The sequence below is a fragment of the Spodoptera frugiperda genome, chromosome 4 (genome assembly GCF_023101765.2).
Source record: "Spodoptera frugiperda isolate SF20-4 chromosome 4, AGI-APGP_CSIRO_Sfru_2.0, whole genome shotgun sequence".
Classification (NCBI taxonomy): domain Eukaryota; kingdom Metazoa; phylum Arthropoda; class Insecta; order Lepidoptera; family Noctuidae; genus Spodoptera; species Spodoptera frugiperda.
Window position 1 is genome coordinate 5,063,356 of NC_064215.1, and position 21,381 is coordinate 5,084,736.

Consider the following 21,381-nt stretch of genomic DNA (forward strand, 5'->3'; position numbering starts at 1 on the left):
TTAAGTAATTATAAGTACTTAACGCGTGGTGTGCCATAATGCAGATCCTCGCGAGACACAATGTGTTTTCTATTGTGTGTCATATACCGGCAGACTAGTATTTAAATAATTAGGCACTGCTTACGTTAGCAGTGTGGTGACGACATCTTAATATGAGACGGACGGAGAAGACCCGTCTTCATGAACCACAATAAGAAACTAACTAACCCTTAAGAACCTACTCTACGTAGACTCCAACTCCTTCGGAACAAAAGGAAAGTTTGACGAAGAATGTTGTCTAGCCTGGGTGCTGTGTTTTTCTCCTGCAGTTGAGAGTTGACCGTTTTTATCTCTTGTCACCTCAAGGATATTGGGAGTTAGCACTATCCCCTACTGCCGTGAACGCTGCAACTACTTTCGATGTTGAAATAGTGTCATGATGCACAAGTCTAAATCTTAATGGCCTTTGGGTGCTAGTTAACATTGGTAATTCTGTTTACTTGTGTATATGAATGATAAATAAAAACGTAGCAAAGAGCGGAGCTATGTGAGATGGAACATGATTCACTCATTGAGGAAAATAGGCTGCCATGACATTTTCCAATATTGACAGTGTGTTCCAGCTCCAGAATTGTGACTGAAAACTATTCGTGGTCCTTAAAGCAAACTGTTTTAAACCATAAACCAAACAGTATCTAGTAATTGAGAACTACTTATCTATACAATCTTCACCGCATGTTAAAACCATTGAATAAAAACTGGCATTTTTTAATATGTGTGTTATTTTAGACCACAATCAAGCCCTTCGTGCGGATATCTTATGGTATTTTGACATGATTGAATAACAAATATACCTACTTACAAACTTGCTCAAAAACTCCAAGAACTTTATAAGATAAGTAAGATTAGTTGCTAAATATTCGGTGTGTAATGCTGATGTTGTGATAGGTGCAAACTTTGGGTGCTTACCTAAAGATCGGAAGGCACCGATCAACGATCTTGCATAAAAAATACCATGCCTCGTAAACGAGCCTAAAAGATAAATGCCTGCACCGACCGGTACCGACCACATTCGTAATGGCAACCTGTTTCTGTGTAAAGCTCCCACAATAATTAAAAACCTTAGAATATCGAATAGGTACTCTAAGTCAAATACAGACTATTCAAATGCTACGCGCAAAGGTTATGGCCGACAAAACACAGCTCGGGTGCAGTGTCCACCTCCTATTTCTTACTTTAGTGTTTGTTCGCTATACGATTAAGTAAGATTACAATTTTATTGGGCTTTGATATTATTCAAGTTCTATTATTAGGTACTATCCCATTTGTCACACATTGACTACATTTTTCGTAGCACTTCGTAGCAGCATCGTAGCAAAATTGTAAACATTAAAAAAATCATTGCCTTAATCGTTTTTAATTTATGGTAAACAAGCAAACAGATCACCTGGTGGTAAGCAATTGCCGCCGCCCACGGCATGGTATGAATACTCGAAACACCATAGGCATTACAAGTGCGTTGCCGACCTTTTGGGGGTTAGGAATTTAAGGGTTGTTCGGGAATCCGGGATTGGGAAGATTGGGAAAGGGGTAATTGGGCCTCCGGTAACCTCCCTTGTACTTTAAGTTCATAAACCTATGATAAATAGTCGACAAAAACGTCCTGTGACTGTCCTGTAGGCATTCCGGCAGAATAATTATTGTTCTCTATGTATTTAAGTCGACTTATAATTTTTTGTAGTTACAAATTGAACATAATCAAAAAGTAAATGTCTCAACCATTTTAGGGGAAACCACAGTTTTTATTAGACCCTTATAAGATACATAATATAATTACGAATGTAATTTTACATTTATGAATCAACAATTCAAAGAAATAAGAAAACGTAGCTGGATATTCCACATGCTAAATATTCAACAATTCTGTAGCAAATTGTTATAAATTGAAATTGTTATAATATAAGTATAAATAAACATATGTCTCAATTTATATGTACGCAGTTGCAGGTACTAGGTATCTAAATGTTTCGCTAACTCGACAAACGATAGCTTACCTACCTACCGCATACCTTGACAACTCAATTAGCGGTTACATTGCGCGAAGTGGGTACAAAATTAGATCGTGCTAATTGCTACGAAGTGGAAGGTTTAATAAAAAGCAACTAATTGCATGTGTTAGTGGACCGTCGATCATGTTGCGTGGCCGTAACACGTACCTACCAGACATTAACACTACCACTCCAGCAGTTGAGTAATTATTTTCCTATCGACACGTGTTTCTGAAAGATTAAAGCAGATGCTACAATTTTCCTATCTAAAAGCTAGTTGAAAACATGTTTTTCTTCGAACAAACTGCATGTGCAGAGTAGGAGCCATATTTTCTATACATACTGCTCACTATCAGGTGCCTGGCTTCTCCAGTAATCACGTAGATAAAGGCCCGGGCGCTGTGACGTCAGAGCGGCCGGCCGAGCGCACCAATGACATCGTGAGGCGGTGCTACATGCGCAAGCGCACCGCCCACTTACACCACTGAAGGGAAATCTTGGAAAACTTGCAGTACTCTCGCGCGTATATTAATACAAAATAGGAATATAAATTAAGTAGTCTTTAAATATTGTATTGGTTTTCACTACATTTGTTATACCTATTATAAAAACATAGCGCAGTTAAAGTTTGTTGACGAACCGTATCGACTTCAAATACAAGTTAAAAAGTCACTTTCCGTTTTTAAATAATTTCAGCACCGAAAATATCTGTTTTATTTATAAGTAGGTATCTGGCGATAATGTTTGCTAGCTCGCGTACATTTTATAAGTTTATTTACTTTAAAGCGCAATATTATAATGAGTAATCGATAAGTAAACAAATACGAGCCCGACGTATCAGCGACCGGCGCGCGCGCCCCTTCTGTCAAACATTTTTATAGTTATGCGCAGAGCATAAGGAACTCTTTATAGTCTATGCGCGCGAGTCGACCGCACGCGCGTTCATCTTGCGTCGTTTGAAAAAATTCTTCGCGGTATTCGAATTTTTGAAGTTTGAAGTTCTGTAAACTTAGTGGTGACAATGAGCTGGGAACAGGATCGCGACCGGCCCTGTGACAAGTTGGAAATCAATGAGGCAGTCGGAAAACTGCTGGAAAGTTTCAACTATGACAGCATCGTGCCACAGCCGACGAGGTAGGTGCCTAGTAGTTAGATAGGTCATAATTTTATTTATTTGCTCTTTTACACAATTTAAATACTGCGTGACAATATTTATTAAATTAGTTATTAGACTATTTTCTTTTTAAAAACAACATCGTTGCATTTAGACAAAGATTTTTGCCTGCTATCTTTATCATAGGCACCTCTTATAATAATTCAAAGCTCCTACTCAATATGATAAGCTTTTTTTAGTTTTTATATTTCCGTTCACCTAATCTCTCAATGTTAAAGTGTAGTGATTTTCCATATCAGTTAGTAGGTACTTAACCAGACTCGTTTAACAAGTTACTACTTAGTTACCTAGTGTATTTTGAACATTATTAAGTACCTGTATACATTTAGGCACCATCAACAAAGTCAAACATAAAAATTATTTCAATATTGTGACCTCAGTTCAAGTTCTTTGACGTTTTTAAAGTAACTTTTTTCTTATTTTTAGAAGAAAGAATATTAAATCAATTTTTTTTTCAACGTGTACGGTTAAACAAAGTCTTACATACTAACATCCCTTTTTACTATCATATCACAAAAATCCCATGTGAAATTCCCATAAGAAATCCCTACCGAGATTTTTGTAATTTTCCTAATCCACTGATTACACCACCACATTAATTAAACTGTATTAAGTCATCTTCTTATTACGTTTTCTCGAGTAAAAAAATAAATGTGTTTCATAATAATGCCATTATTTACAGAAAATAATATTTTTAAAAACAAAAGCACTAACGAAAACTTCAATAATATTTTTTTCTTTCCTGTTTTTTTAAACTACGTCTTAAGCTTTTTATTCTAACGCAATGGAAATTCTTTTTTCTATTTGCCTTCCAGAATGGCTGGGCAGAATAAGTTTTCGTCAACCCTTAAATTACCACGGGTCCATGGGGTATCATAATTTGCCAAAAGCGTGCAGTAACTCTCTCTGATGAACCTGAACCTTTTATGCTGCAATTATGGCAAACCCCTATTATGTAAAGGTGAGGTTATTGCTACAACCTCCGATTTTTTCCCCTCGGACTTTTTTACCACAACCTCTTACGATGTGCCATTAATATAAGTTCAACATGGATTTTGTAGATACAGACATTTAATAAAATAAGTAACTATTAATCTGCTTTTGAACTTTCAAAAGCTTTTAATACAATAGTTTCAGGTCATGAAACAAGCAACGTTTACTTTTTGTCTTTGTTTTGTTTTGTTCTACTATGTCATATGTCACTTAAACGTTTTCCCCTAATATTTTATTCTCCTCACAAAAAACCAGCTACTCTCCAACCCCAACATTTGGTCTTTACATGTACTGATTCTGTTACTAAACTTTTAAGGACTTGTTTAACATTTTTCCGTTACAAAGCGCAATTACGATAAAGAAGGCAATTAAAAATGGTTACTTCAACGAATTCTAAATTTACTTAAACTTTTTATTCGCCTTAGTTTCATTTGAAAGACCCCTAAAAATAATTGTGTCTTAATTTCAGATTATCTACTTATGTTTTAGTATTATTTCCTTCGATCAACAATACCAACTATTGTTGATCGAAGATTATTTTCATACGAGTACATACAATACTAAAATATCGTCCGTCATACGACGATATACTCAAACAGCGATAAAAATATTTCCACGTGATATTCCCAGTTATTTTCCCGCGATGAAGGTTACCTTCGCACAAATACCTATTGGTTACAGCGATATAAATAATTAAAGAACAATAAATTCGCTTTAAAAGCTCATTTGTTTATCGTATAACGTTTATTGCTGAAGTGACCCCATATAAGATGAATTATTCCGTAATTAGTTATACATAAGTACCTAAATAGAGTAACTATCTAGCTAATGTTGACCCTGGGTCAATGGGGCGGTGTACATGAAACCGACACGCGATTACCGCCTCTAATTGAATAGGCACTATGTTATCTGGTCCTTGTTTATTAAATTCCTATCAACCGCGTCGGTTCTTTTTATCGGCCCCTTTTTGGGACTTCAAGACCACATTCACTTACTAAGATATCTCTCTTTATTAGTGACAGATGTACCGACAATGCCAGTACGCAAAATCTATTAAAAATAATGTTGATAAGTTTCAAACTAAAACTTATTATTGTCCTATTGCCACTGTATTCGTGCTGGATACATCTGTTTGGTCAGTCATAATGGTCACTGTCGGTTTGTCATCTTTATGAAATACCTACTTAGAAAAAAACAGTTAGGTACTATCTTTGGCTAGAGTGGGCGCGGGCGCATATAAAAAACAATTATAGATACCAATGGCCTATGGCTAATCTAATATTTGTAGTAAATCGAAAAGATATAACTATAACTTCTTTTGTATTTTTATATACTGTTCTGTATTTTGATTCTGTATTAATCATCCACTTCTCTGAAAATATAAATGTCTGGTCACAAAATTGAGTCACTGAAATGAGTAACTAACTATACCGCTATGGAACAGGGGTTAAAAACTTCAGACGTTTTGTCAATTCTCTTTTTATACAACAAAATACCATTTTGAGTTACGAGAGCAGTTGCATTGCAACTTGATATTAATTTTACCATTAAGACAATCCGTTCCCATGCATACTTCTCCGTTCAGTTATATTCCTTTCGCTGGTACTAGGCCACCTAACATCATGGGACAATATTTGTCATGTTCCCTTCCTGCCTGGTACCAATTTATTTCCGCGTGGCGTAGCGATAAAATACGCCTGCGCAAACATTACGGGGAGCTTATCTCCGCCGTCGGCCGGGAGTCCCCGGGATCTCAAACTAGCCCTATTCTAGCTAAACATCGCCTACTTTTAAATGATCCATTTATATGAGAATCGGATACGTCCGTATAAACTACAAATTAGACTACGTATGCGAAAGAGTCATTTTCGGCAGCATATTAACAACTTCCGTGTGTTCGGTTATTATATTTATACCAGGTTTTCTTTGTTTCAAAATATACTTTGGATGTAATAAAACAAAATATACTTTTACTTCCAAACTATTTTGTAATTTGTGTACTAGTTTTGAAGATATCTTACGTCTGCGTACAAATAATATGAACATCTACAAGTCTCTCCTTTTTAGCATGTTTCACGTCGATAATTGATTTAATTCGCACTCTTTAAGATTCGAGACTACGTGCGTATGTATATCTTCGTCATACTGCACCCAACGTTAAAACTTGGAGCATTTCAATCTATGGAATTCCTCGATCAATTAGTTGGTCTTTTGGTAAGCATTTAGTGAGTTCAAAGCTCCGCTTCAGATTAAGATTTCCTCGCCTGCGTTGATCTCACCGGTGCAGGCAAACATCCCGTGGGTTTGCGCAGTGATTGTAGCCTGGCGTGTAAGTGTGTGTGCAAACAGACACACAGGTGCCGCCGGAACTCACCGCAACACAACCCCTGTTTGAACAGGCCACTTCGCGCCCTCACTCGCGCTCACTTGTTACATCTTGACATTTGAACTTTTCATCAAACTTTGGCCGCGGCTTCATTCATGCTTTTGGGATAAGTGTTTATTGCTTTCACTGCTTATCGATACTTGAGTGACAGAGTCTATAGAAGGTTTTTGTTTTTACTTACTAATAACTGAACCATTTTTAATTATTAAAATGACACGTCTTGAATCAACCGCAATTTATTTGCGGATAAGCTAAAGTTTAATCTAAATCTTCTTATCCCACAATAGCCAGTGTTACGTCTACGTCTACATTTTGCTTATCAATGAGAATCCCTAATTAGTTAACTTTAATTATAGTTACACTGGTTACACCTAATTCTAAATAAGTTGATATTATGTCAAAATTGAGAATTTGTATCCAATTTTTTCGTTGTCGCCTGAAATACCCAGAGGAATTTGATTCCCTTACCAAATTTAAGTCGCAATGCTATCTTGAAATGCAATACTTGCACGGCCTTATAATAAACAACTTCATCGAAGTGTTCCGGGAGTGGCGGGATACTTTCAAATATTGACAGAGTGTAATCTGGCCGGCACCGTGTGTTGTTTAGCGTGGGCCTGGTAATGTGCGCGGTTAACACCGCGCCGCGCACCGCCGTGTACCCAGCACCCGCTCATTACCGCGGCCCTAATATCGGCCACAGTACAACTGGTAGGTACTAGGAACAACACTACATGCTAAACGTTATTCGCGATGCCTTCTACAGACTACGTAACCTTTGCCCATACTTAGACATAATTGTCTTGTGACTCTTCTCGACTTTCGGTTTTGAATCGGAAGGTTCAAAATCTATCTAGCACTTTGTATTTATCTAAGAAATTACTGTGATTTAGAAAAGGGAGTCAAGATTTAAGATATTTTGATGAATTTGGGGGATAACAAGTGCTAACTTAACTCCCCAGCTAGTAGGTACCTACCTATATAAGAAAATGTATGTATACCTACTCTTTTCATTTCATCATTGTAGGTACTATGTGTAGTATCTTAATTCTTCAGTTCAGAATTAAATTCTTCAACCACTTCCTGATCCGGAGCTGCGGACTACCTAGCGGATTTACCGGGGCTCCGGCTCGAAAAGCAAGAGTAGGAACGGGGATTTTTAGTCAGTAAGAGTCCGACACTCCCTCTCGCCTCGCCCAATGCGGGATTAGTCATTGGATGATTAAAAAAAACCGCTTAACAAAAGAATTAAAAACAAGTTGGTAGATATAGGTACGTGACTATGTTACACATTGTCATAAACCTTTATTTGGCATACGATGAAAGTTCAAACCTAAAAAAGTACCACGCTGTAACAAATAAATGAAAAAAACTTTACAAAAGTCAAAGTCAAATCATTTATTCCAATTAAACCATATACTTACTTAGGTACTTTAGTCTATCAGTCTAACCGTCAGTGAAGTTAGGTGCTCATTCCAAAGTGTAGCTTAGAATGGAGAAGAACGTGGAAGAAATTCCATTCGTTACTCTTTTAAAAAATAAATCTTTAAAATTTCTCTGATACATTTTTCCAATCATTAATTATACAAACATATATGTGAGAACAATGCAAAGACATTGCAACGCACAACACAGATGGTAGAACAAAATAATGATTCCTGAATGTTTTAACTTACTTAGGTATTTCCCGTGACTACGTAGTTAGGTGAGTCCCTTAGTTATTGACAAAGATATCGTGCCGAGTACACGTTATCAGTGCTTTGTGGACACAGATGTGGTCTACGAGTTCCCATGGACTGCCACCCCTCTTGATGCCTGGTAATTGGCTGGCTAATGTAAGTCAAGGACTTATTAAGGAATATTGTGATTTCTTCGTTCATTGAATGGTAATAGTAGGTGACACTCTCATATTATTAGCTAAACTGTGTATTTTTTGCTTCGTATCGTATGATATACATTTAGGTAATCTTTGGTGTAAGGTACAAAGTAGTGTATAGAGCATGCAAACCAGATTTTTGTTTACACTCAACTAAATCTCCAATCTCAACTAGGAACTTTAAAAACTTTAGTGACTGTTCGAAATATCAATAAATGTATTTAGGATTAAAACACATAAGTAGGTCATAATATTTATAATAACAAATAATAGAATTCTTCCATTTCCGGGATGTAAGGGCCAATCGGATTGCATTCGCGGAACTCTGCTTATCATCTGTAAACAGGGCGCATCTGTAGGTGGGTGCGCCCTGTCTCGACTCTATGTAAAATACCGACATAGATGTCATAATACAATTTCAACAATCTTGTCATTTAATTATCCTTGAACAAAGCTTTTGAGTTAGACAGTAAATATTAGAACAAACCGTTCGTATTTGTCTACTAATGCTAAGCCTAAGCTTCCTATCATTTGTAGTATATACTTATTTTCCGATTTACTATTAACAGACATTTAATGATTTCTTAAACTACCTTAGTAACGATTTTGTATTGAAAACAATTGCTAAGGACTGGGTTAAGTAACCATTAAATGACTCTGAGTACGGTGGTAAGTTTCTTAACATTAAAAATTAAAAATGTATGTAATTACAGACACAGTGACGTTTTGTAAAACCCTTTAAGTTGTATGAGTAGATAAATATCGTGTTTACACTTAAAACAGACAAAATACTCCAACAAGACCCTCACCCCTCCATCGGAATTCATTTCAAAACGCGATAATTTTATAAAACCACCATGTTTGCTCTACAGGGAATTCTGTGAGAAAATTTTCCCCCATTCAAATCGAATGTCCCTACCTATATTCGTTGGATTCCGATACTCAGTATCTATACCCTATAGCACCCCTATAAATTGATAGAAATTTTCCCAGGGACACTTGAGACAGGTGCTACATTTAATCTAATCACTCGGTAATTATTCGATGATAAAAAGCGTTCGAGTGGTACAATAATGATTTTAAAAGTCATCTTTCAGCTACTGTCGGGTTTTACAGCGCCATTAATTGTTTTATAGCCGATGTAACATCCACTGTCGAGATAACTGCGGTCGTGGGGATGTTTATAAGATTTCAAGACCGTCTCTTAAAAGGGGAGACTTTAATGTCGCTTTGGGTGTAAACATTTCTGTTTTTGTTTTGTCACTGATTTGCTGATACAGAAATCTTTGGATGGAAATAATTTCAGAAGTCACGATTTCAAATTTTGAGAACGAAAATAATAATTGAGACAAATACGATGACTTAAAATGATTTTCAGATAAAAACAGCATTTAACATTAATCACGTATAATTTTTGGAATAATACATTATTTTCAAATTACGTTCTGTGATTCCACAAAAAAAAACTATCAAAACCAGAATTTTATAATGAACAATTAGCAGAGGAACTATTGATTGGTACTACAGTTACAATGACTATTCGACGTCAAAAATCAATATTAATTAGTCGAATATTATCTTAATAAACTTTCAATTAATATCCTAATTTTACACAGTCCAGTAATTGGTTGGTAATATTCCTTGAAGATACTATATACTATACTATACTATATACTATACGATATACTATCAATGTTAAGGGGTAGCCAACAGGTCGATCGCGATCGACCGGTCGATCCCGAGACCATTTTTGATCGATCGCGGACCAGAAATTACGTAAAAAACTTCAAAATTTTTGGTACTAAACTATGTGTACACATAAATATTTTGTATACAAGGTCGATCGCAAGAAACTTTTAGAAAAAAAAAGTCGATCGCGAGGAACTTTTAGAAAAAAGTCGATCGCGAGTACATATAAGTTGGCCACCCCTGCTCTATACTATACTACTATACTATACTACTATACTATACTACTATACTATACTACTATACTACTAATTAAAAAGTACCAACTTTAGATAAGGTCAAATACATTTCACGATTCTCACGTTCTTCGAACGGCATGTGGTACTCATTTTCCGCATGAATTTCTTTAGTTTATTCTGATCGATATCGATAAGATAGCCTTTACTTTATAGACTTTAGTTTTTTGGAAAGCCATGAGTTGTTTTAACATAAGAAACTGCACTCCTCACACTAGAATTTTCTTCTGCGTCGTGACCCGGAATAACAATAGATGTCTTTAAATCTTTGGGTACACGAAAACTATGTATAAAAATAAGTCCAAACGTGCAGCACGTTGCAACTAATGAGCTTGGCGGTAACAAACTGTCTAATGCACGTTCCCTTGGCAAATTTATGTGTAATAACAAACTAATACCTCAGTACGGTGGGCGGCTGCGTCGGCGCAACACTGAAAAGCAGAAATAGCGTGGGCGGGATCTTCACAGATGACAGCTATCTGCTCTGTTTATGACTTCCTCAGCCATTGGCCTCGCAGCGCATGCAAATGCACAAATACCTATCCTAGGCAAATTGTGCCCCTAAAACTCTTTTTACACAGTTTCACTGACAGTTTTATACATAAACAAATAGAGTTTTTCTGCATTTTGAGAAGCATTAAATAAGACATTTACTTTAAATAGTGATTTTCTGTAAATGAAATCACTATTTAAATTAAAACATTGTGATATTTTTCATAACTAGGTATATGAAAAAGAAATTGAAAATAAATGATATTGAAAAAAGAACACAGTAGGTACACTTTTGTAGAATGTTTAGCCTAGCTAGCAAGTTAGCTAGCTGGTATTTACTTCTTTATGTACGTTCGTGTTTTAGGTATTTAGTAATACTACTTCAAATGTAACCGTACCTTTGTTTAGACACATCAATCACATTGACTGCCTACTACCTTTACGGGTCAACATTTGGGGCGCTGAGCTATTCTAAACAATGGTTAATAAAACAATGGTTAAGCATGCCTAGGCATATATTGTTGTTACTTGGCCAAAATCGACACGTGTAAAGTAGTAGTAGCCTTCAGAGTGTAATATTTAAACAGCTCAATTGTTTGAAAAACATTTATGTAGTTAGGTATATAACTTACCTATGTGTGTATTTCGTTTTGTCCACAAAATACCCCATGAGGTCTAAGAATGTGGAAAGCTTTGCACTAGTTTTGGAACAATCACATTCAAGTTTGCGTTTAGCTTCTTAAAATAGAAGTTTAGGGGTTTTAATATCTTTTTTTTTTTGTGCGGAATTCATCATATCACCCCGATTCCGACTACTGCTGGACAAAGGTCTACCCAACGCTATCCTAGAACTAATTTTGGTTTTTACTTACTTGCCTTACAGAGAAAAGTCTCTATAAGTTCATGTTATTTCCAAAATAATTAATCAATTTGGTTTTCTAGTTGAAGTTTGAGCAAAGTTTAAGAGAACGGCACTATCAAAGGTTTTTTAGATTGGTCCCCAACTCCAAACTCTTCAACTCAATTTATTTAAACTTAGGTACTTTCTTATCGCATTTATCAACACCAACTTTGAAACAAAACCGACTGGAGTTTAAAAACAAAAGCACAACTAGTAAGTACGTACTTAAACAAGATTGAGTAACGCGGATATAATTGGATATAATAAACACGTGCCCACTGTGCCTAAAACCGAAGCACTTGTAGATAAAATAGGTACGTATAGCAACTAATACTTATGGTACTTAAAAATCCTTAACATATACACATGTACGGCAGACGGGTGACTGTGAAATCTGGTAGTAAATCATTGCGCGCGCGACTATAAAACTTTTTGTCATTGACATGTCGTCTATTAGTTTTTTAATAATTAAAATTTTAATGCTGTAATGTTTGGTAACTATTTCGAGGCGAAGGTGGAGATTGTCTACTTACACAACATATGTATAGATTTTCTTTATTTATTTGCCTAATAACTATAGATAGCTTTTGTTACTAGTAGGCAGATTAAGAAACCTCAGAGCTTTCACCTCATTAGAATCTTTGTAGCTGTCCAATCCAAACTATTCTATTTAATTAATGACGGATATATTTCGGTAATGTGTGGGGGAATTGCGAAACTTGTTTCCCCTAGTCACAACATCACAGATGGAACCACAACACAAGCGCCACCGTTTCATGGATATCCCACCTATTTACACGAAGCGTTTCACTTTAAGCTTCCTGATGCGAACTGCTTCATCCTTGCCGGAGCTCTATTTTTCCTGATAGGTATAATCTGGGTATCTTCAAGGCCCGAGTGAATAGGTTGGTTAGGAGTAGACGTGCTCCATCGTAAGCTCCGCATCATAGCTTACCACCAAACGTTGACCGATTACATATGACAACAGAAGGTCTTCTATAAGTGTAATTTACCAATGCCTATTTTAGTTACATATACTAGACTCTCCTTAAGTAACATAGATACTAATATACCAAATAATTCAAATTGCATCACTAACAAATTTTCGAACATTTCTATAATACCAGTGGTGCCATATAAATCACAGTGATCGCTATAAAAGTAGATAAGAGTTGAAGCACATAATGTTACTTGCAGCAATTAAGCAGGAGTCGGTATCAGTGATTGTCAGGAGCCGCGATGTTACTAACCAGATGGCGGCGCGCGGAGGGTCTGTCACAGCAAAAACTAGTACTCAATCTGTAATACAAAAGGATGCGTCCATATGTACACTTGTACAGTTATGATGGACAGACAACTATGCACTCTAATTTGTTCGTTTTTGAAGCTTTTTTTGCTTTTATTGTAACTTTCGTGAGACATACTAAATTAATTATTATGTTATCGGCTTACTCACGTATTGTTTTGACGAAGAACTCGACTAGTTTCAAGCCATGCTAGAGGCTCATATTCATGAGCAGCATTCCGCGACACACGACGCGGCGATTGTCGCGCTGCTACTGGCTTTTTTGCTTATGATTCATTCGATTAGTGTTTTAAATCTTGACCGTCTTGTAGTTTCAAGAAGGTGTAACTTGTAAGTACAGATGTGAAAATCTTTCAGTATCTTTATAATCAATGACTTTTGCGTGTATTTTTAGCACGTGTCTAGGCTCGACTATGGCTACCGATACAATGCATCCTACGTAAAGATACCTATGGTGAGCTTTAAAAAGCTCTTAGACTTGAGTACGCAAGTGGAGTGATTACCGGAAAGTTAAAGTATTTAATGGTTCAACTGCTAGTAAATCTAGTTTTAAATAAATTACTCAAACCATCACGAGGTGACTGCTCTTAACCTTATAGAAATATCTAAATAGGCGTCTACAGTCTATTCATTCGTGAGTTTAGAATTAGTGTAATAAAAATGTTTTACATTATGAGAACTCGTTCTGAGTAATAAACAAGGAAACCGCTGAAGTTCGCCGAAGCGGTAGGTGATTATTTCTCCTCATATTACTTCCCGAGAGTAATCCGTTAGAAATCGATCGACTTTTAGTGGCGTGTCAGTGTTTGAAGAAAAAAACATAATTTATTGTCAGCATTCAGATCGCAAGGAAACCCGAACGAGCATTAGAAAATAAAAAAGTAATAAAATAAGAGATGTTTACGAGCGTAAAATGACGTGAGTCGTGCGGCCACGCCACTTGGGCTGTTTACAAATGTTCGCTGCGCAGACGCACCACTGTTCACTGCGCCATACATAAAGGGTAAATCGTAATTTATTTTCTTTATAGTCGTTGGTCGTCGTCGCTTGATGGGTTTGGTTACCTAGTAATTATCGGGCGCGCGCCGAAAGCTAAACCAATTTGAGCAGTGTCGGCCGCGCCCGCTCAAGTGCGCATTTCATATTGTTTATGTCAATATCGGTTTTTTGTTCGGATATGGGTCTAAACCGAACTATTTATAGCTCTGTAACTCTGTTACCAAACAAAACAGTATGGTGTTTGATATTAACATTTGTACGTTTCATTTTTAAAGTTTTATATCAATATGTTCATAATAGTTGTTTTTTATTTGTTTATACAATACATGCATTATGTGTATGACAGTTAAAATTGTTAGGTCTTATATACTATGTATGATTCACCATTTATAAGTATTTTACTTTGAAGTTATCTTATTAACCTGTTCTTAATTTAATGAGACATCTAATGCCAGCAAGTAGCTCTTAGTTTTTAGCAAGTATTGACTAGTTAATGAAATATTGAGGTTAAGGTGGAAGTATTGATTTGGTATACTACTCGAGTACCTGTTCGGTCGAGAGGCTCGTTAACTTCGTGCTTAGAAGCCCCTTACGAGGTTCAATGTGTCAACCCTCGAGACAGATATGAATTTTCATGGAATATAAGATTGTAATTGTAATATACAGAAACGACTACAGAAAGCTCCATTACGGTATTTTGTTACGTATTACGTCACTTAGCAAAGGTTAGTAAGCTGCTGCTAGACACCCCATTCTGCGGACTACCTAGCGGGTTTACTAGGTCTCCAGCTCGAAAAGCTGGAGTAGGAACGGGGTTGTTTTTAGTTAGTAAGAGTCTGACACTCCCTCTCAGTGCCGGCGTTAGGCCCAGGGCGACAAATTCTGGGGGGCGCCGATGCCGCCTCCGATGGGATCCGCAAAAAACTAACACATGATATTGCTTCCCTCAAGTGGGCTCCACAATATTTTCACCCGGAGTATCAGTGGCCCCTACGCCGGCACTGCTCCCTCTCGCCTGCCCAAGGCGGATCATTGGCTGATTTGTCCCCCTCAAAACCAAAACACCCCATTCCTTCTTATTTTCTTTTTAATTATTTACTAAACTTATAATTTATTCTCTTCAACAGGAGCGGCGGCTGCATGCGTCGTGCACACGTGAAGCGACCAATGAACGCGTTCATGGTATTCGCACAAGCCATGCGCAGGCGCCTCTCTGAACAGCGGCCCGCGTTACACAACGCAGAGCTTAGCAAGTCGCTGGGTTCTATGTGGAAGTAAGTTTAATTTCAACTTGTATTTTTATTCAATTTAATCAAGGTATTTTGTAATTTTTTCTTGATCAACTAAGATTTATTCGAAGTGCCTACGCCGTAGCACTTATTGCTACGAAATATGAAATAGATACTCGGATCATTGTAATTATAATTGTATGTATGCAAAATGTGTTAGCTAAATGTTTTATAAACCTAATTTTGATCTTAAATTCCGAAATGACCTTTGACAAGCAACTCTGCAACTAAGTGAAATTAATTTTGCTTTGTTTAACAAAACTGCCTACAAAATATATGTATAGACATAGACAAAATCACTACTTTCATTCTCCAATACGGTGTAATTAAATCACATTCCTCAAGTCATATCCGAGTGAAGTTGATAATACGAAAATATGAACCACCGGTCGGTACCTACGGGCCATGGTCGAAGCTAGCCGGTTGCCGACCGAGGTGCGCGTGCGGCGTCCAACAGCGCGGCGTGCATCGATTGTTTACTCATTAAAATGCTATCGCCGCTAACTGGCGCGATAACATCTCTAACTGTTTCCACTTCGGCTCGCTCAAATAGAAAATTGTGGAACAAATTCGCGTTAGATTCATCTCTAACAAAAATTTGCTGACACACAGTAATACGTAAACTTTTTAAGTATTTATAGATTTCAATTTGTAATTGATCTGGTACATAATACCTATACGTATAGTATAGGTACTGTCACATTTGTTATCAATGACTTGGAAAACGTTAAGTATCGTGATCTAAGTAGACACCTGAATATTAGGTATTCAAAGGAGTTCAAAAAGATTGTATGGAAACATATTTTGAAGTAAAACATATGGGATGTACGATGTGAAGTTACAATAAAAAAACATAAGTATTTTTAAAAAATGTTACGTAGCTCAATGTGAATGTGTAAAATAAGATATTTTTGATGAAATCGTTAAACATCCACTACAGAATGATGAGAATTCTTTGAAGCCAGTACTATTTCCGAACATCGGGATCAAATAAGCACTAAGTACTGCTCAAAGATCGTAAAAACAACTTGTCGTAGGCCACCCGCGTACGGCGCTCGAAGCTCCAAGCTTTTGACGAGAATGACACGAGACGCGAACAAGAAAGTAGAAATCAGCTATCGAGCGCTGTGATCATTTTTAAAATGGATCTTGCACCAATACTAAATCGAAGTATATTTAAGTTTCATGAATAATTATGGTTAGATTTTTAAGCAAATGCTTCGAACGTTTCGATTATAATTATTACTAGCTGACTCGGCAAACTTCGTACCGCCTCAAACTATTTTTTTTCTCACCTTTTAAACCTTTTCTGGACTTCCATAAATAATTCAAGATCTGAATAAATCGGTCCAGCCGTTCTTGAGTTTTAGCGAGACTAACGAACAGCAATTAATTTTTATATACAGAGATTCTTATATTAATTAAAACATTTACCTACACTGTAAATTTTAGTAGTCTTACAACGGCAGGCCATTATCCAATACATAAATACTTATTAGCATTTCAATAGGCACCTAAGGAGTAAATGTGGTTATTACGCATATGATATCACACCAAATACATGATAGGCGCTCTACGTATTTTTTATACTACTGCTAACAGAGCAAACTCTCGAATCATCAAAGAAAACAGTCGGTGAAGTGAGCCTGATTGCTTTGTTGTGATTGGTGGGCTCTCTTACACTGTCATCACGCGCACTCGGCTCACTTCTCGAGATGCGGATCCAGATCAAGTAGATTAGCAAAGTCAAAGGTCAAACTCGTACTCAGGTATTCAATTACCTGAATATTATATTTACTGTACATTATGTACCTACCTACCTAATAAAGAATAAACATAAATACTTTACGCAGTGATGATTTATTGTTGCTAAATAAACTTAAATTGTTTTTCCTAGATTTCATGAATCTTGAAACACAAACAGTTAACGTCTCTCAACGGTTTATTATCAAATCTACCTGTTACTGACTAGAGTATTAACGAATAAATCCAGTTTCTTCACTCCAATATGGCGCACAAAACTGTATTGACTTTAATCTACAATTCTACCTAATGTCACACACTTATTTATATGTCTTTATACTATTTACACGTTTATATGAACGGGAACCCATTGTTGCAGGAGTCTGAGTGAAGATGAGAAGTTGCCGTTCATCAAAGAAGCCGATAAACTTCGAACACAACACAAGAAGGAGTACCCTGACTACAAATATCAGCCTCGCCGTCGCAAACCCCAGCCTACTTCAGCAGTCCGACCCAAGAGGGAGCCTTCGCCAGAGAGAGACCAGATTGCTTTAGCTGGCATGCCGGACATAACTCGTGAACTGTTGCCGGACGGCCCGCCGGACAATGCTGAACTAGAGCAATATTTAATAAAGTCGGGTTCTGTGCCGGACTACCACGAGCTACAACCGCGATACACCCACAGCCTCCAACACCCACCTCCGCCTCTGTACGCACCAGTACCGCCCCATCTTCACCACGCATGTGGAGCAGATTGGTCGCACTATCCCGGACACCCTTAAACTAAAAATCTCGAGAAAGTGGTTTCACGTTGGTGTCTCAAAGACTTTTAGTAATATTATTGATATTACTTAGCTTTATCAAAAGATCGGAATATTTTATCGCCGCTCATTTTTTGTAACTTATAAAATAGGTCACGTAGCTCTTGTAAATATAATTGGGTAGACATGTAAGCACTATACGAGGCGGCGCGCGGCGCGCACGTGCGTTTAATTTGTGTAAGCTGAATAAATATTTAATAGGTTAAAGTTTGCATAAATTATTATTATATAATGTTAACTACCTACTGGACCAAATGTTATATTATCAACAAATCTAGATATCTAGGTACCTATGTACCAGAAATATGTTTTATATTTTATGCAAAGTTAAAGTTAAATCAATTATTGTCGGATTACAGTGTTATGTACCTAAATTTAACTTATTTTTAATAGTGTTTAAATGGTTTTTAACTCTAGTTATGTCAAATAAGTAAAATAAGCAATGTCAGTAAAGAAACCGCATTCAAATTCATATTATGTCTGGGTGCCAGTTGTGTTAGTTTGGTACTTTACAAAATTCTTTAAGTTCCAAAGCGTATGGATAAGTAGAAATTAAAGCGTAGGTTATAAATAAATAGTGGCTCTCCCTATATTATTAGATAAGTTATTATTGTGATTAATTAATTTGTAGTTCATAACAATTCTGTTGTTTAATAAATATATTTTTCTATGTTCTACATTAAGATTCATTTTTATACTGTAGTTTTTACTAATGGCGTGAGTCATTTAATTAAAATTTGTAGTTATTTATCGATATAACTAATCATGTAATCAAACTATATAGGTAAACGTTAAACATGATTTAAAAAGGAAACTGTTAAGAGTAATTCCTAGCCAGCGAATCGGTCATACTTAATAATAGTGGTTATATTTATCACCCATACAGCATCAAGTTATTTTGTGGCTTGAGAAGTAACATTTAGGACACGGCTTTGTTGCTCAAAAAAGTAACTATCTCCGATAATTAATTTAAACGAGCAGTCCATATTTCTGAGAAGTGGTGATGTATGCCTACAGGTCCTTGTCATACGATGCAAGCGAGATAGGCGGCGAGGCGGCGACCCCTACCCGTCCGTCGCTTCCGGCGCATACGCAGCGGCCCGAGCGGGTCGCGCACTCGCGCCCGCCCCGACGTACAACGCCTCTCTTGTTCTCACCCCCTATCTTATCACTCTCACATTTTTCGCGACCGACACTAATGAGACCAATAAACATATCGGCAAATTATGTAATTATGATACTCTAAGAGAATTTATGAGATATAAGGCTGATTTATTATCGCAGCGGACTATAAGATGTTTACCGACTGAAGATAAACTTGGAATCATCTGCTTTTCAATTAGATGATGTAAGTCAAGGTATAGATTACTATACCTCTACTTACTTACTTTAATTAAATAAAGTTCAGTAAGTGTCCATAGGCCTGCCTAATCAGTTAACATTGTAGTAAATGTAGTATATCGCCGCATGACTAATGTTACAGTTCCGAGATTTTAAACTTCCACAGAAACAAAAACATTGTACAAAAAGGTTGTTTATGAATTTGTAATGGTGCATCGTAGCTGCAATATTAAGATTGAGTGCAAATGAAGCGCGAGGCGCGTGCGCAGGGCGGCGGCTCGCGTTACACATAGGATACACATGGACCGACTGACGGACGAATGATATCCTATACTTTGACTAACACACTTTTTGTGCGCCAACACATAAGATATTAATTACAGAGGCGGAGAGCAGTATGCTCAATTTTACGCTTTAATCTCATGTTTTTTGTTCTTATCCGTCGACCGGATTCATCACTACATTAATGTTAAACAGAGACCTACGAATCTTACAAACAAAAAGAGAGAATTCGGTTCAAACTAATTACAAAAAAGAAATAAAGTATTTTTTGAAAACACTTTGTAGCCACAGTTACTAAAATGTATATCTCATCTAGATATGAATGACAATTTAAGAGGAATATAGTTTTTACTCCTCAATGCGAACACAATAGATGCAAGCACTGCACTGCATTTTATGTATAAATAAAAAATAAAAACGAAAGTGTTGTTCTGACTCAAGCATGAAAGTAGCAAAACATCTCTCCACAGTATAAAACTAAACAGTCCAACTCAAGTGGACTCATCGAGCGACATTTCGTGTGAACATGGTCCATCTGTGGCACGCTCACTGTAAGGCGATACCAAGGCGTCTGGTGAACATCGAGGAATCAAATCCTACACTACAATGTAAGTACCCGCTGATACCGACACATGTGGAATCATTGCGTTCAATTATTTCCACTAGATGATCCCTTCGTATGGTTTCAATTGTACCTATGTACATCGTATGTGAGTATCTAAGTTGGTATATTATGATGGGTACGAGCTACCTACCAAACACGAAAAATGTATCGCTGTAGATTATTATCTTTTCACCTTGCAAAACAAATAGTTTGGTTGGACGACCTAATGATCGTGTTTTTTCATGATATAGAATGTTTTTCCCGATGACTAGACTACGCTTAAAACTAGGTAAACAATAGTATAGAAGAACGAATGATGTCGAGAAGATGTTAATACCCGAGAGGAATACGTCGAATTCAAAGTCACCCTGTATAATACATAGCTACTTCCGCGCGGTTTCACTCGCTCTGCTCGGTTCCTATTTATCGTAGCGTGATGATTTACAGCCTATAACCTTCCTTGATAAATGCGCTATGCAACACAAAAAGAATTATTCAAATCGGACCAGTAGTTCCTGAGATTAGCGCGTTCAAACAAACAAACAAACTCTTCAGCTTTATATAATAGATTATAGATACGTAATGCATATATTATGCGGTTGTACCTACATCTATCTATTCTGTCTAACTCTATTGCAATTAATAAGCTACCAATACTTCGAAAGCACAGTATCTACCTACATTTCATATAAACGATTAGCCGCGTAATGAGTATTAGTATTTAGTTAAAGATTAGTTTTTGGAAACAACTCGGAATGAATGGAGGAAATAATACCCGTCCCATAGGCCGACCAATAACCATAATTAAGAAAGGTGGTCTCAGGTATTTAAGTATTTATTGTTTTCCAGATTACCTTCCTATCTGTAAGTGCAAATGCCAACTAAATAGTTTCAGGAAACTATTTAGTAGGAATTCGATGGAGCGTTCCGCGCGCGCCTCAAAGAGCCATCAGACCACCACAGATGGGGCCCAGTAGGGCTGATGCTTAATCCGGAGCTGCGGACTACCTAGCGGGTTTACCGGGGCTCCGGCTCAACAAGCAGGAGTAGGAACGGGGTGGTTTTTAGTCAGTAAGAGTCTGACACTCCCTCTCGCTTTGCCCTGGCGAGAGAAGTCATTGGATGATTTTCCCCCTCAAAAAAAAAAAGGAATTCGATGGAGAAA

At 36.9% G+C, this 21,381-nt stretch overlaps 1 protein-coding gene across 1 annotated transcript; it reads left to right on the top strand.

Moving 5' to 3' along the window:
- The first annotated feature begins 2,564 nt into the window (after positions 1 to 2,564).
- Positions 2,565 to 18,672, top strand: LOC118272886 (transcription factor Sox-8). The gene is made up of 3 exons (XM_035589603.2): positions 2,565 to 3,161; positions 15,264 to 15,410; positions 17,548 to 18,672. Exons 1-3 carry the CDS (start codon positions 3,049 to 3,051, stop codon positions 17,948 to 17,950), a joined length of 663 nt encoding a protein of 220 aa, XP_035445496.1. The 5' UTR covers positions 2,565 to 3,048; the 3' UTR covers positions 17,951 to 18,672.
- Positions 18,673 to 21,381: the final 2,709 nt, after the last annotated feature.

Bases quoted from the DNA above. Each gene is read 5' to 3' on its own strand.
- LOC118272886 (XM_035589603.2), top strand. From the start codon at position 3,049: ATGAGCTGGGAACAGGATCGCGACCGGCCCTGTGACAAGTTGGAAATC. The intron at 3,162-15,263 runs GTAGGTGCCTAG...TCTCTTCAACAG, and splicing joins ATCGTGCCACAGCCGACGAG to GAGCGGCGGCTGCATGCGTC. The intron at 15,411-17,547 runs GTAAGTTTAATT...CCATTGTTGCAG, and splicing joins TCGCTGGGTTCTATGTGGAA to GAGTCTGAGTGAAGATGAGA.